Raw genomic sequence first — 15,052 nt, 5'->3', positions numbered from 1 at the left:
GGTGATTTTTATTCAAGGAGATCCAAAATACCTAAGTTGGCCACTATTTTCGTACTTCATATTAATTATTTAAGATGAACTTAGTGTTTTTACATGATGATATTTGCTGTATCAGTGATCCAGTGATATTAACTTTTGTGTGGGTCAGTTATTCAGTATAATTTAATGGGTTGACTGTTTATGGAGACATGTTATGCAATCATTGTTAACATACACAATAACTTTTCTATAATCATAAATACTCGTTAAACTGGTTGAATCTGGAGGGTATCGCATACTTCGGTAAAGTAAAGTCTTTAATATGTTCCGTTACAAGCTCTAGGGGAGTACTGCGTGATCATCACAGTCACAGTTGAATGCAGTATCATTAACACAAATTGATGAGGCATCCCCAAGCATTTACTTTAAATCATTTAGGAAAATCTGGGAACATGTAGGTCTTTATGAGGATTTAAACTGCCATGCCAAATGCAAGTACAATGTCTTATCATGGTGCTCCCTAGCTTGGTGTTGGCAGAACAATACATGCGGCAAGAAGAGGGAAACACTGTATTTCTAAAGATTCAAAGTATTCTACCATTAAGAACAAATGAAATGAATTTCCCAATATCAAACTTTCACTTGAATACCCTAGTTTTGAAGTTATACCTTGCCTTTTCCTTATTCTGAGCTGAAGTGGTTTTTCCTCATTTTATATCTACCTATTACATTTTTCTTCCAATTTCCATCATCTCCCACCTTCTAATAAAAGAACAATGAGAAAAAGTTCTTAAAATCTGAGGTTCAGCCACTTTATTCTTTTAAAATGTATCTGTCATCATCAGGTCTTCATATTCTGACAATGGTAATTTATACTCCTCATAAGTCTCAAATATTCCTGACATTAACTGGTCTTCAAACTAGAAATTAGATAACATGGTGAAAGAAACACATGGCTGCAACATTATTGATTTTGCATATTATGACTTGGTCAATGATCCGGTGTGATCATACATCTGATTGCTACACATAGATAAGCACAAATCATTAGTTCATAGGATGGGTGCCCAAGAGGGAGACAGCTAACAATCGAATGCCACATCACATCACTTAAAGTCTGGTTTTGGTATAATGATGCCAACGGCTTTGCCACAGTGGTAATACCACTTCCCATCAGATGACCTAAGTGCTGCTGGGACTGGCTAACAATTGGACAGATGCCCATCCAGATGTGCCAAGTGCTGTTGGCAAGCAGGGTGCTTTCAGTCCTTGTGACGCCTATCATGGTGTTCAGTTACTTTTTTTATATATGGGGTCTCTGTTTAGACCCTCTTATGATCTATACCTTATCTATAGAGGAGCCCTCCTCTCCACCACCACCAATAATTTATGCTGGTAATGCCCATGCTGCCATCTGTGAGTTGTCATATTTGATGATATGTCCACTGGTACCAACCATAAGTTAATTCACATCAAATGAATTAGAATATATAGCCAGATACAAAATACTCTAGGCAATTACATGCAATTTACAAGTTATTGGTACCAGAGATAAGTACAAAATCGTGCAGATGAGGCAAATAGCATGTTTTGCCTATTGAGAGGATCTCCACCTACACCACATCTAGAAGTAAAGTCATCTAAGATATCATACAGAACTTTGAAAATAAAATGATCTTTTATACATATGAGGGGAAGTCAAAAAGTAATGTGACTTTTGAGAAAAGGAATGTTGTTGTTGTTGTTGTGGTCTTCAGTCCTGAGACTGGTTTGATGCAGCTCTCCATGCTACTCTATCCTGTGCAAGCTTCTTCATCTCCCAGTACCTACTGCAACCTACATCCTTCTGAATCTGCTTAGTGTATGCATCTCTTGGTCTCCCCCTACGATTTTTACCCTCCACGCTGCCCTCCAGTACTAAATTGGTGATCCCTTGATGCCTCAGAACATGTCCTACCAACCGATCCCTTCTTCTGGTCAAGTTGTGCCACAAACTCCTCTTCTCCCCAATCCTATTCAGTACCTCCTCATTAGTTATGTGATCTACCCACCTAATCTTCAGCATTCTTCTGTAGCACCACATTTCGAAAGCTTCTATTCTCTTCTTGTCTAAACTATTTATCGTCCATGTTTCACTTCCATACATGGCTACACTCCATACAAATACTTTCAGAAAAGACTTCCTGACACTTAAATCTATACTCGATGTTAACAAATTTCTCTTCTTCAGAAACGCTTTCCTTGCCATTGCCAGTCTACATTTTATATCCTCTCTACTTCGACCATCATCAGTTATTTTGCTCCCCAAATAGCAAAACTCCTTTACTACTTTAAGTGTCTCATTTCCTAATCTAATACCCTCAACATCACCCGACTTAATTCGACTACATTCCATTATCCTCGTTTTGCTTTTGTTGATGTTCATCTTATATCCTCCCTTCAAGACACCATCCATTCCATTCAACTGCTCTTCCAAGTCCTTTGCTGTCTCTGACAGAATTACAATGTCATCGGCGAACCTCAAAGTTTTTATTTCTTCTCCATGGATTTTAATACCTACTCCGAATTTTTCTTTTGTTTCCTTTACTGCTTGCTCAATATACAGATTGAATAACATCGGGGAGAGGCTACAACCCTGTCTTACTCCCTTCCCAACCACTGCTTCCCTTTCATGTCCCTCGACTCTTATAACTGCCATCTGGTTTCTGTACAAATTGTAAATAGCCTTTCGCTCCCTGTATTTTACCCCTGCCACCTTTAGAATTTGAAAGAGAGTATTCCAGTCAACATTGTCAAAAGCTTTCTCTAAGTCTACAAATGCTAGAAACGTAGGTTTGCCTTTCCTTAATCTTTCTTCTAAGATAAGTCGTAAGGTCAGTATTGCCTCACGTGTCCCAGTATTTCTACGGAATCCAAACTGATCTTCCCCGAGGTCGGCTTCTACTAGTTTTTCCATTCGTCTGTAAAGAATTCGTGTTAGTATTTTGCAGCTGTGGCTTATTAAACTGATTGTTCGGTAATTTTCACATTTGTCAACACCTGCTTTCTTTGGGATTGGAATTATTATATTCTTCTTGAAGTCTGAGGGTATTTCGCCTGTTTCATACATCTTGCTCACCAGATGGTAGAGTTTTGTCAGGACTGGCTCTCCCAAGGCCGTCAGTAGTTCCAATGGAATGTTGTCTACTCCGGGGGCCTTGTTTCGACTCAGGTCTTTCAGTGCTCTGTCAAACTCTTCACGCAGTATCGTATCTCCCATTTCATCTTCATCTACATCCTCTTCCATTTCCATAATATTGTCCTCAAGTACATCGCCCTTGTATAGACCCTCTATATACTCCTTCCACCTTTCTGCTTTCCCTTCTTTGCTTAGAACTGGGTTACCATCTGAGCTCTTGATGTTCATACAAGTGGTTCTCTTATCTCCAAAGGTCTCTTTAATTTTCCTGTAGGCAGTATCTATCTTACCCCTAGTAAGATAAGCCTCTACATCCTTACATTTGTCCTCTAGCCATCCCTGCTTAGCCATTTTGCACTTCCTGTCGATCTCATTTTTGAGACGTTTGTATTCCTTTTTGCCTGCTTCATTTACTGCATTTTTATATTTTCTCCTTTCATCAATTAAATTCAATATTTCTTCTGTTACCCAAGGATTTCTACTAGCCCTCGTCTTTTTACCTACTTGATACTCTGCTGCCTTCACTACTTCATCCCTCAAAGCTACCCATTCTTCTTCTACTGTATTTCTTTCCCCCATTCCTGTCAATTGTTCCCTTATGCTCTCCCTGAAACTCTGTACAACCTCTGGTTCTTTCAGTTTATCCAGGTCCCATCTCCTTAAATTCCCACCTTTTTGCAGTTTCTTCAGTTTTAATCTACAGGTCATAACCAATAGATTGTGGTCAGAGTCCACATCTGCCCCTGGAAATGTCTTACAATTTAAAACCTGGTTCCTAAATCTCTGTCTTCAAAGCTACCCATTCTTCTTCTACTGTATTTCTTTCCCCCATTCCTGTCAATTGTTCCCTTATGCTCTCCCTGAAACTCTGTACAACCTCTGGTTCTTTCAGTTTATCCAGGTCCCATCTCCTTAAATTCCCACCTTTTTGCAGTTTCTTCAGTTTTAATCTACAGGTCATAACCAATAGATTGTGGTCAGAGTCCACATCTGCCCCTGGAAATGTCTTACAATTTAAAACCTGGTTCCTAAATCTCTGTCTTACCATTATATAATCAATCTGATACCTTTTAGTATCTCCAGGGTTCTTCCATGTATACAACCTTCTATCATGATTCTTAAACCAAGTGTTAGCTATGATTAAATTGTGCTCTGTGCAAAATTCTACCAGGCGGCTTCCTCTTTCATTTCTTAGCCCCAATCCATATTCACCTACTATGTTTCCTTCTCTCCCTTTTCCTACACTGGAATTCCAGTCACCCATAACTATTAAATTTTCATCTCCCTTCACAATCTGAATAATTTCTTTTATTTCATCATACATTTCCTCAATTTCTTCGTCATCTGCAGAGGTAGTTGGCATATAAACTTGTACTACTGTAGTAGGTGTGGGCTTCGTATCTATCTTGGCCACAATAATGCGTTCACTAAGCTGTTTGTAGTAGCTTACCCGCGTTCCTATTTTCCTATTCATTATTAAACCTACTCCTGCATTACCCCTATTTGACTTTGTGTTTATAACCCTGTAGTCACCTGACCAGAAGTCTTGTTCCTCCTGCCACCGAACTTCACTAATTCCCACTATATCTAACTTTAACCTATCCATTTCCCTTTTCAAATTTTCTAACCTACCTGCCCGATTAAGGGACCTGACATTCCACGCTCCGATCCGTAGAACGCCAGTTTTCTTTCTCCTGATAACGACATCCTCTTGAGTAGTCCCCGCCCGGAGATCCGAATGGGGGACTATTTTACCTCCGGAATATTTTACCCAAGAGGACGCCATCATCATTTATTTAATCATACAGTAAAGCTGCATGCCCTCGGGAAAAATTACGGCCGTAGTTTCCCCTTGCTTTCAGCCGTTCGCAGTACCAGCACAGCAAGGCCGTTTTGGTTATTGTTACAAGGCCAGATCAGTCAATCATCCAGACTGTTGCCCTTGCAGCTACTGAAAAGGCTGCTGCCCCTCTTCAGGAACCACACGTTTGTCTGGCCTCTCAACAGATACCCCTCCGTTATGGTTGTACCTACGGTACGGCTATCTGTATCGATGAGGCACGCAAGCCTCCCCACCAACGGCAAGGTCCATGGTTCATGGGGGGGAGAAAAGGTTCCTTAGAAAAGGAATATTTATTCTAATAATAGAAAACTGAAACATACATTATTTTTCTACATAACCTCCCTGCACTTCAAAGCACTTTGTACAATGTTTCGTAAGTATTTTGATTCTGTCAGAAAAAGGTCTTTGGTTGCACCTGTAACCAAAATTCACTGTGGAGGCATACAGTGTGCTAACCAAATATTATGGTGAACTTCTATACTTTTCTAACCAGCTACCTTTTACTTAAAGCAAATCATTGATGGGACCTATGTATCATCTATACTATTAACTCTGCATCCAGCAGTTTTATAATCTAATATGTAATTTTCAAAATCACAAAATGTCAGCATGCTATTCTATAAGTACTACTTTCCACCCAAAACTCCAGTGTCTGTTGACAGCATTCATATGATCTAACATCACTGTGTTAAAAAGCCTGTGTACAGCAGTCACTTCACAAATGTCTTCATGTCTCTCATTTATTAGTCACTGATCTTTGTGAGTATCTTCCATTTCTGTTGTTTTTTATGTTGACAACACTGACATCTCCTTATTTCTATAAGTGATCAGAAAGTTTATTATGTTTGAGTACTGAAACTGCAATAGAAAATTGTCTGTTACATGTGTACTGCACAGCAAACTGAGTCTTGTTGCCCATTAATCCGGAAACTACTAATCATAACTGTTTCCTCCATATACATTTATGAAATTATAATCTTCCTACACACACAGAGAAAACTTACTTGAGGATAATCAGTTTAACTATACATATAACACAAGAGATAAAAATAATTTTATGCTACCCATGCACCAGTTGAAATTATATGCACTGAGTCCACAGTAATGGGTATGACAATATACAAGAAGTTAATGGGCAAAAACATATTTAATATGAAGCCAGAAATTTTAAAAATGAGGCTACAGCAGGTTCTGTGGGAGAAATGCTACTATTCAATGGAAGAATTTATAGGGGATGAAATGATAATTTGAGCAAGAAGTAATTAAGTGTTAGATTTTATTATATGTATGTATAACAAAATTGTACTATTATTATGATTCTGTTAGTTAACATCAGCTGTTCCTTGTTAATGGTGAAATTTTACTGCAGTTTGACATGTCTCCTGTAGCTGAATCAAATGATTTAGATTATGTATATTATGAGACAAATAAACCACAATTCACATTTCAAAGACTGTAGGCTCAAAACCCAGACTTGTGATATTCGACCATTAGAATTCATATGCAATAGTGCACTGCATTTTGTCACTATCAGACTGATTCATATGTTACAGAAAGTGACTGTCAGTGATTATCACTCTCTGTGAGATCTGAGACTGGTCATCATGATGATATAAGTGATAATGAATGCAGAAACAAGACAAAGTACCACATACTGTGTTGAGTACACTAACCAAAAAAGTAGTATTGTAATCAAAGTATATCAGTATGATGGACCTCGTCAGATAACACTAAGAAAACTTAATACATTGCGCAATAAATTACACCCTGTATGCAACAGAAGTAGTCTGAGTTACCGTCTGGTCCTTTTCGCTGCCGTTTCTTGTTGATTTGATGAACACATTCATGTTGTATGCCACTGTCATTTTCAGAATGACCAAATGTTTTGAACTGCATGGTGTAGTCTAGTATCATTGCATTCATTGTTTTAGGTGAATCTGATGATACTGCAAATGTGGCATATGGACTCATCTCATAGTGCTCTGAAAGAGACATCCTATGTTAATCATAAAGATTTTAAACATGATAATAACAATGAAGATTCAAGACAGTATATACACAAAGAAAAATGGAACATAATCTCATTGTCAGTAGTGAAATGGCAAGTAATAAATACACAACACTCTGTTTTTATCTGTTTTCATTTGTTTGTGAAACTTCAGTATCATCTTACATAAAGTATGTCATTAAAACCACCACAACTGATAAATGAATAGAATGAAGGCTTTCACGGCAGGTGTTGTCATCACTTAACACTTCCGGGCTGAGATGCCATGGTCCATACACTGATCGTTATCTGCAGAAAGATTCTAACCACCACCCAAGACATAAAAGAGGGGTGATTAAAACATTAATAGACAGGGCGCACAAAATATGTGAACCAGCTCACTTAGATGATGAGATTTAACACCTTAGAGCGACCTTCAAGAAGAATGAGTATTCCAACAGAGAGCTAGATCATGCACTGCACCCTAGATTGACAACCAGGATGGACGAGGATCAACACCAACCCAAGGGGAAAGTGTTCTTACCATTTATCAGTAAGGTCACTGATCAAATTGGAAAAATTTTAAGCAAGTACGATGTGGAAACTGTTTTCAGACCCATTACGAAAATAAAAGAATGTTTAAGATCCACTAAAGATAAATGACATCCTCTAGCTGCACCAGGCGTCTTTAAAATTCCGTGCAGTTGTGGAGAGGTCTATATAGGCACAACAAAAAGAAGCGTCAACACCCGTCTTGGTGAACATAAAAGGAACTGCCACCTCAGACATATTGATAAATCAGCTGTAACGGAACATGTGTTTCAGGAAGGTGATCATGAAATAAAGTTTAGTGAGATGACCGTTATAGCAAAGATGTCGCATTGTTATGTACAGAGAGGCCATTGAGATTGCCAAACACTGCAATAATTTTAATAGAAAAGATGAAGGCATTAACCTGAATAAGATATGGATCTCAACATTGCAGCAACAGCATGACAATCGATTAATTCCAATTGAGAAAGTTGGCTATATCAAAGCTCATAGCACAGCCGACATCACATGATTGACAGCAGCGCCCTCTGGATGGCTTATATATATGGCGCTCACTCACGCTCTCGTTGCAGTTCACCGATTGTCCTTGGAGGATGCCTTCCGCAGTCAAAGGTGAAATATCAGGGGAGAGTCTTATGTATGGACCACAGCATCTCAGCCCGGAAGTGTTAAGTGATGATGAATGATTGTCATTTCTATTAGATCCCAAACATGAATAACTATTGAAATGCAGAAAACCTGATCCATCACCATATTCATTATACTCTTTTGGAAAGACAAATGGTATTCATACTGTACACAGGAACTTGTTTTTCCTTGATATTATAAATTGAAAATTTTTAATAATTTGAAATTCTCTAAGTTCAGCTTGACACACAAGTTGCCGAAGTGGCATCAACTAAAAAGACTTATACCAGACAAAAGATCTAACTGACAGGAGGCCTACCCACATGCTCATTTACATTTCTAATTTCAGTTATGTTTTCTGGTTATCATAAAATAACTGGTCACAGGAGATGTGAAATTTCTACATTATTAATATACATAATGTGAGAGAATTAAAGCTGAGGTCTTAGTAAAATCATTGCTCAGGAAATTGATTTACCTTTGTTCTGTGGCTGCACTTAGCCTCATTTTAAACAATAATTTCATAAAACATCTCCAGCTGAAAAACTAAGCCTCATTTCCAATACTTGTCATACCGTAGTAAGTGAATAACAAACCATTTTAATGTTTTTAAACAAATATTGATCCCTCCCACAAAAAGAGCTATTTCAAAACAAGCATATGCACTGGAAGAGAGCTGCTCATTTATGGAATCAACTAGTGGCATGATCTATGTAAAATATAAGGACATGAATGTGTGTATTAAGAAAAAATTCAAACTATACATACTTATTACTACTTAAGTATCACACTATGATGGATGTACATGACTTACAGAGAATTTAAATAATTCTGATAAACTACATAACTTCTACCAGATAAATGAATGTATTAAATGAAATAATTTTTACTGCACAGCAGCATTGTATTGAACAAAAAAAATATTCTTCATCATTGGCCAATTTTAACATCAGTATCATTCATAAGAAAACAACCATTCACATAAAAGTATGATCAAGTTGATGTAGTTTTTACAATGAGACAAGATGGCTGGACATTCACTGACTCACTCATACATCATGTTCTGTAAATCCCATCATGAATGAGAGCCTTTGGGGGGGGGGGGGGGGGTGTGGAGTGAGTCAAACTATACAACAGGAACATGAAATCATTGTAGGATGATTCTGTAAAGTATACTGATAACAAATTATGTCTAGTACTAACCCACACTGATAATTAAGAGAATTACTCCTACATTATTTTATATGTGTTTATGTATAATAGCAGAAAAAGTACTTTGAGAGAAGCTGCTGCTTCTCCCATTATACCACTCATCTGTTGCTGTTATCTACAAAATAACAAAAAAGTTTTTTTCACAGATAGATAAATTTAAAGGATGCAAATATGGATATTGCTAAGGTGGTGAAAATTACATTTGATAATACTATGAAAAGCATAGATCACTACTCACCATGTAGTGGAGATGTTGAGTTACAAACAGGCACCACATAAATACTGCTAAACAAGTATTTGGCCACAAGGCTTTCTTCTGTATTAGACAACATACACACATTCATGCAAATGCAACTCATACACACATGACCAGTGTCTCTGGCTGCTGTGGCCATCTGGGTGGTGAGGGTAATGAGAATTCTGGGATGGATGGATAGTAGGGTAGGGGTGGTGGGTGGTACCATGCTACTTGTGGGAGCATACAGAGATGAGGTGGGAAGAGGGTAAGGCAGGTAGGTGCATTCCGGAGCTTAGATGGAGGGCCGAGGGGGGAGGGATCGGGGGGTGGGGAGGGGTCTGAAAAAGGAGAGAAGTAAAAAGACTGTAGATGCACTGGTGGAATAGAAAGCTGTGTAGTGCTGGAGTGTGAACAGAGAAGGGTATATGTAGGTAAGGACAGTGACTAATGAAGGTTGAGGCCAGGAGGTCTACAGGAAAGTAGGCTATATGGTTGGTAGCATACCCACCTGCACTATTCAGAAGAGCTGTTGTTGATAGGAAGGATCCAGATGGCACAGGCTGTGAAGCAGTCACTGAAACGAACAAATCTGTATAGGGTGCATGCTTAGTAACTGGGTGGTCCAGCTGCTTCTTGGCACAGTTTGTCGGTGGCCACTCATGCAGACAGACAGCTTGTTGGTTGTCATGCCCATGTAGAGTACAGCACAGTGGTTGCAGTTTAGCTATAGATCACATGACTGGGTTCACAGGTAGCCCTGCCTTTGATGGGATAGGTGATGCTCATGTCCGGACTTGAGTAGGTGGTGGTGCGAGGATGTATGGGACAGGTCTTGCGTCTACATCTGTTACCGGCATATGAGTCATGAGAAAAGGGGTTGGGAGGCAGGGTTGAGTAGGAATGGATGGGGATATTGTATAGCTTCAGCGGGCAGCAGAATACAACTGTGGCAGGGATGGGAAAGAATAGTGAGTAGGACATTCCTCAGTTTAGGGGGTGATGAGAGGTAGTTAAAGCCCTGGCAGACAATTTAATTCAGTTGTTCCAGTCCTGGGTGGTACTGTGTCAAAAGAGGAAGGAGGTGGAAGGAGGTACTAATGTAACCATATTTGAGCTGGAGGTCAACATCATGGAAGGTGGTTTGAGGAGGAACAGGTGAAGCAAATGGGGGAGAAGGTGTTGAGGTTCTGGAGGAATGTGGACAGGGTGTCTTCACCCTCAATCCCGATCATGAACATGTCCCCAATGAATCTGAACTAGGCAAGGTGTTTGGGATTGTGGGTGGTCAGGAGGGATTCCTCTAGATGGCCAATGACCTCCAGCCTCAAAGCACAGTGGAGGTCAGCAGCAGCAACTTATTGATTGTACACAGTTTGTTTACATTGTTTAGCAATAATTTGCAATTTCTTGATCTTTTGCCTTGAGTGAGTTTACTTTCTAATGTAGATTTCTGCCGCAGAAGTCGCTAGTGTTGCTTTATTTACTTTATTCAACAACCTTTGCAAATAGTAAATATTCAGTAGACCTTCAGCCTCAGATTCTCAGAGTTTAATCTTGTGTTTTGTAAGTGTATATTCAATTAGTGCATAGCACAGTAGTTATTCAGCTGTTTGCTTAAAGACTAGTGACCATGATAGTAAGCATAGTTAGGCACTCAGTTCGGTGCCAGCTATCACCTGTGACACATCTCCAGGGCATCAAGTTACGTATTATTTATTCCTGTGTTTCCTTAACAGTATATCTATGTTTAATTGCTTGCATGATTTGGTATTTAAGAAGTTTAGTTTCATGCTTTTTTTGTTAATGTGAGTGTATTTTTAGGCAGTTTGTAGCTCAGCTGTCTTTTTCTGAACAGCCAGTTACATAGTTCATTGAGGTATCAGTGTTACAGGTCAGGAGGGTAACACGTTGATTATCTAGTTTCTGCCAGCTTTTACCGCTGACTCTTCAGTTAGTCCTGCTAGGATGCGTGCAGGTGCAGGAGGAGCTGGAAGCAGTTTATGAACAGATGAATATGGTTTTGACTGCAATAACTGGCCTTCAGGCTACCTCCTTGCAGCATAGTGGTGGCAGAGGTTCTGGAGCATCGCATGGGACACTGCAGGTATTGCTTGTTTCACCCTGGGCTCTATTGCTGAGGCACCTTCTAGTGTACCCAACACAGTGGACCCACAGGATGAGTGGCGGGAGGTAAGGCATTCGCATCACTCCAGATGGAGACCTAATGTGGACACTGGTTATATGGCCTCGCCTATTCAACCTACCCTCAGTAGGGTTCGAGCAGGAACATGTGGGCAGGGGTTTGCTAGTTATTGGGAGCTCCAATGTTAGGCACATTATGGAGCTGCTGTGGAAGATAGCATTCAGCACTGAAATAAAGACAATGTGCACTTGGTATTTCTGCCAAGTTGCCTCATTTGAGGTGGGGAGGTGGCCTTGCCCGTAGCTGTCGAGCGTACAGGGTGAAGTCATCTGCAACTTATGACTCATGTTGGCCACAATAATACCTGTCACATTGGTTCTGTGGCCATCCTCAATTCTTACAGGTGGCTGATGAGGTGGTGAAGACTGCTGGCCTCACTTGCAGAGTGTAAGCAGAGCTCACAATTTGCGGCATTGTACCCGGAGTTGTGATCGGGGCCCTTTGGTTTGAAGCTGAGGGGAGGGACCCAATCAAAGGCTTCATTGTCTCTGTGATGGTCTTGGCTGCAGATTTCTGGACCTGCATTATTGGGTAGGGATTTGTAAGACTCCCCTTAATAGGTCAGGGGTGCACTACACAAAGGAAGCAGCTACTCGGGTAGCAGAGTACTTTTGGAGTGCAAATGTTTTTTTTTTTTTTTTTTTTTTTTTTTTTTTTTTTTTTTTTTTTTTTTTTTTTTTTTTTGAGGTACTCTCATGAACACTCACCAATCAATATGCATATACTGAAATTAGACTGTCTTCAGAGTAAAGACACTTTGACTGTAAAAATTTATCAGTAAACTGTCACGGTATTTTGTGATGAAGTCCCCGAATTTACTGCCTTCCAGGAAAATTCTCAACCTCAGTTTATTCTTGGGACTGAGATACAGCTAAAACTCGAAGTAAAATACTCTGAGATATTTAGTAAGACTTGGATTGTTTATCGGGAAGACAGATTAGACACCTTAGGAGGTGGAGTGTTCATTGCAGTTGACAAAAATACTGTCTACATTTAGGTTGAAATTGAGTGTGGTGGTGTAGGATCTGGTAGCACATAACAGGTCTAGGTGAAAGCAAGATAACTGCCAGATGTTTTTATTGAGTGCCTGATTTTGCTGTTATGGCTCTAGAGTCATTCGAAGGAAGTCTACAGTTATTTGTGCATAAATACCCAGATCTTGCAATACTAATTGGCGGCGACTTTAACCTAGACTGGGACATGTTTGGCTTCATTGCACAGAATACAGACATACAGTCTTGAGAAGTACTTTTGAACAAGTCTTCTGAAAACTGTCTTGAGCAGCTAGTTCGGCAGCCCACATGCAATGGAAGTATCCTGCACCTTGTAGCTTCAAACAGACTGGATCTTATTGATGGTGTCAGATAGCGACGGGGATTAGTGATCATGACGTCGAAAGTTAATAAATCAATCAAGAGGGCTAAGAGAGTCCTTCTGCTAGAAAGAGCAGATAAGCAGTTGTTAGCACCTCACTTGGACAATGAACTGCAATCATTTAGTTCCAGAATGGTGGATATGGAGGAATTATGGGCAATGTTTAAACATATTGTAAATCATTTTCTGGACAATAATATGCCTAGTAAGTTGATTAAGGATGGAAAAAATCCATTGTGGCTTAATAATGAAATGAGTAAAATGCTGAGGAAGCAACAACCATTGCACTCTCAGTTCTAAAGAGGACACACAAATGAAAACAGGCAAAGATTAGTAGAGATTGAGAAAAGAGCCATGCACGTATCATAACTCATATCTTGGCTAAAGATCTGATAGAGAATCCAGAAAAATTCTAGTCCTATGTAAAATTGCTAAGTGAATCTAAGGCTTCCCTCCAGTCACTCATTGATGAGTCTAGTTTGGCACTGGAAGATAATGAAGGAAGTTCGCAGTTCTAAGTTCCACATTTCAAAAATCATTCACATAGGAGAATCATACAAACGTAATGTCATTTGGCCATCACACAGAGTCCCATATGGATGACATAGTAATAAGCATTTCTGACATAGAGAAACAACTGAAAGAGTTGAAAACAAATAAGTTGCCAGTCTGGATGGAATCCTAATTCACTTTTACAAGGAGTACTCTACATCACTGGCCCCTTACTTAGTTTGCATTTATCATGAGTCTCTCGACCAGCATAAAACGCCAAGCATCTGGAAAAAAGCTGAGGTGACTCCTGTATATAAGAAGTATGAAAGAAAGGACCTGCAAAATTACAGACAAATATTCTTAATATCAGTTTGCTGTGTAATTCTAGAGGATATTCTGAGTTTGAATACAATAAATTTCTTGGAGACAAAAAAGCTCATGTCCACGAATCAGTATGACTATACAAAGCATCACTCATGCAGAATTCAGCTTGCTCTTTTCTCACACAATATTTTGCAAACCATGGATAAAGAACAACAGTGAGATTCCATACTTCTAGACTTCTGAAAAGCATTTGTACTGCAGACTGATAACAAAGGTACATACATACGGAATAGGCTTCCAGATATGTGACTGGCTCAAAGACTTCTTATGTTATAGAACCCAGTATTTTGTGGAGGAGGAGATTAGTGTTTAATGTTCTGTCGACAATGAAGTCATTAGGGATGGAGCACAAGCTCAGATTAGGGAAGGACGGGGAAGGAAATTGACTGTGCCCTTTCACAGTAACCATACCAGCATTTGCCTGAAGCGATTTAGGGAAATCACGGAAAACCTAAATCAGGATGGCTGCACATGGGTTTGAACCGTCATCCTCCTGAATACGATTCCAGTGTGATAACCACTCCACCACCTCACTCGGTACAGTGTTTTGTCCTCAATGGCGAGTGTTCATTGGAGACAGGGATAATACCAGGAGTGCCCAGGGAAATGCGATAGGATCATTGCTACTTCCTATGTACATAAATGATCTGGCAGAGAGGGTGAGCAGTAATTTATGGTTGTTCACTGATGATGCTGTAGTGTACAGGAAGGTGTTGAAGATAGCGACTTTAGCTTGATACAAGATGACCTAGACAAAATTTCTAGTTGGTGTGATGAATGGCAGCTGGCTCTTAATGTAGAAAAATGTAAGTTAATGCAGATGAGTAGTAAAAATAAACCCATAATGTTCAGATATAGCATTAGTAGTGTCCTGTTTGACACAGTCACATTGTTTAAATATCTGGGCATAACATTGTGAAGTGATATGAAATCGGAAGAGCATGTGAGGATTCTGGTAGGGCAGGTGAATGGTTAACTTCGGT

At 39.5% G+C, this 15,052-nt stretch overlaps 1 protein-coding gene across 1 annotated transcript in view; it reads right to left on the bottom strand.

Moving 5' to 3' along the window:
• LOC126262686 (Down syndrome cell adhesion molecule-like protein Dscam2) overlaps positions 1 to 15,052 on the bottom strand; it is a 551,718-nt gene that overhangs the window by 54,609 nt on the left and 482,057 nt on the right. Inside the window, exon 32 of the mRNA XM_049959465.1 lies at positions 6,797 to 6,982. Within this exon, the coding sequence (XP_049815422.1) occupies positions 6,797 to 6,982 (186 nt within the window). The remainder of the gene's footprint in view (positions 1 to 6,796; positions 6,983 to 15,052) is intronic.

The sequence above is a fragment of the Schistocerca nitens genome, chromosome 1 (genome assembly GCF_023898315.1).
Source record: "Schistocerca nitens isolate TAMUIC-IGC-003100 chromosome 1, iqSchNite1.1, whole genome shotgun sequence".
Lineage (NCBI taxonomy): Eukaryota > Metazoa > Arthropoda > Insecta > Orthoptera > Acrididae > Schistocerca > Schistocerca nitens.
Note: the sequence above shows the minus strand (reverse complement) of the source record. Positions and strands in the feature narration are given on the sequence as shown.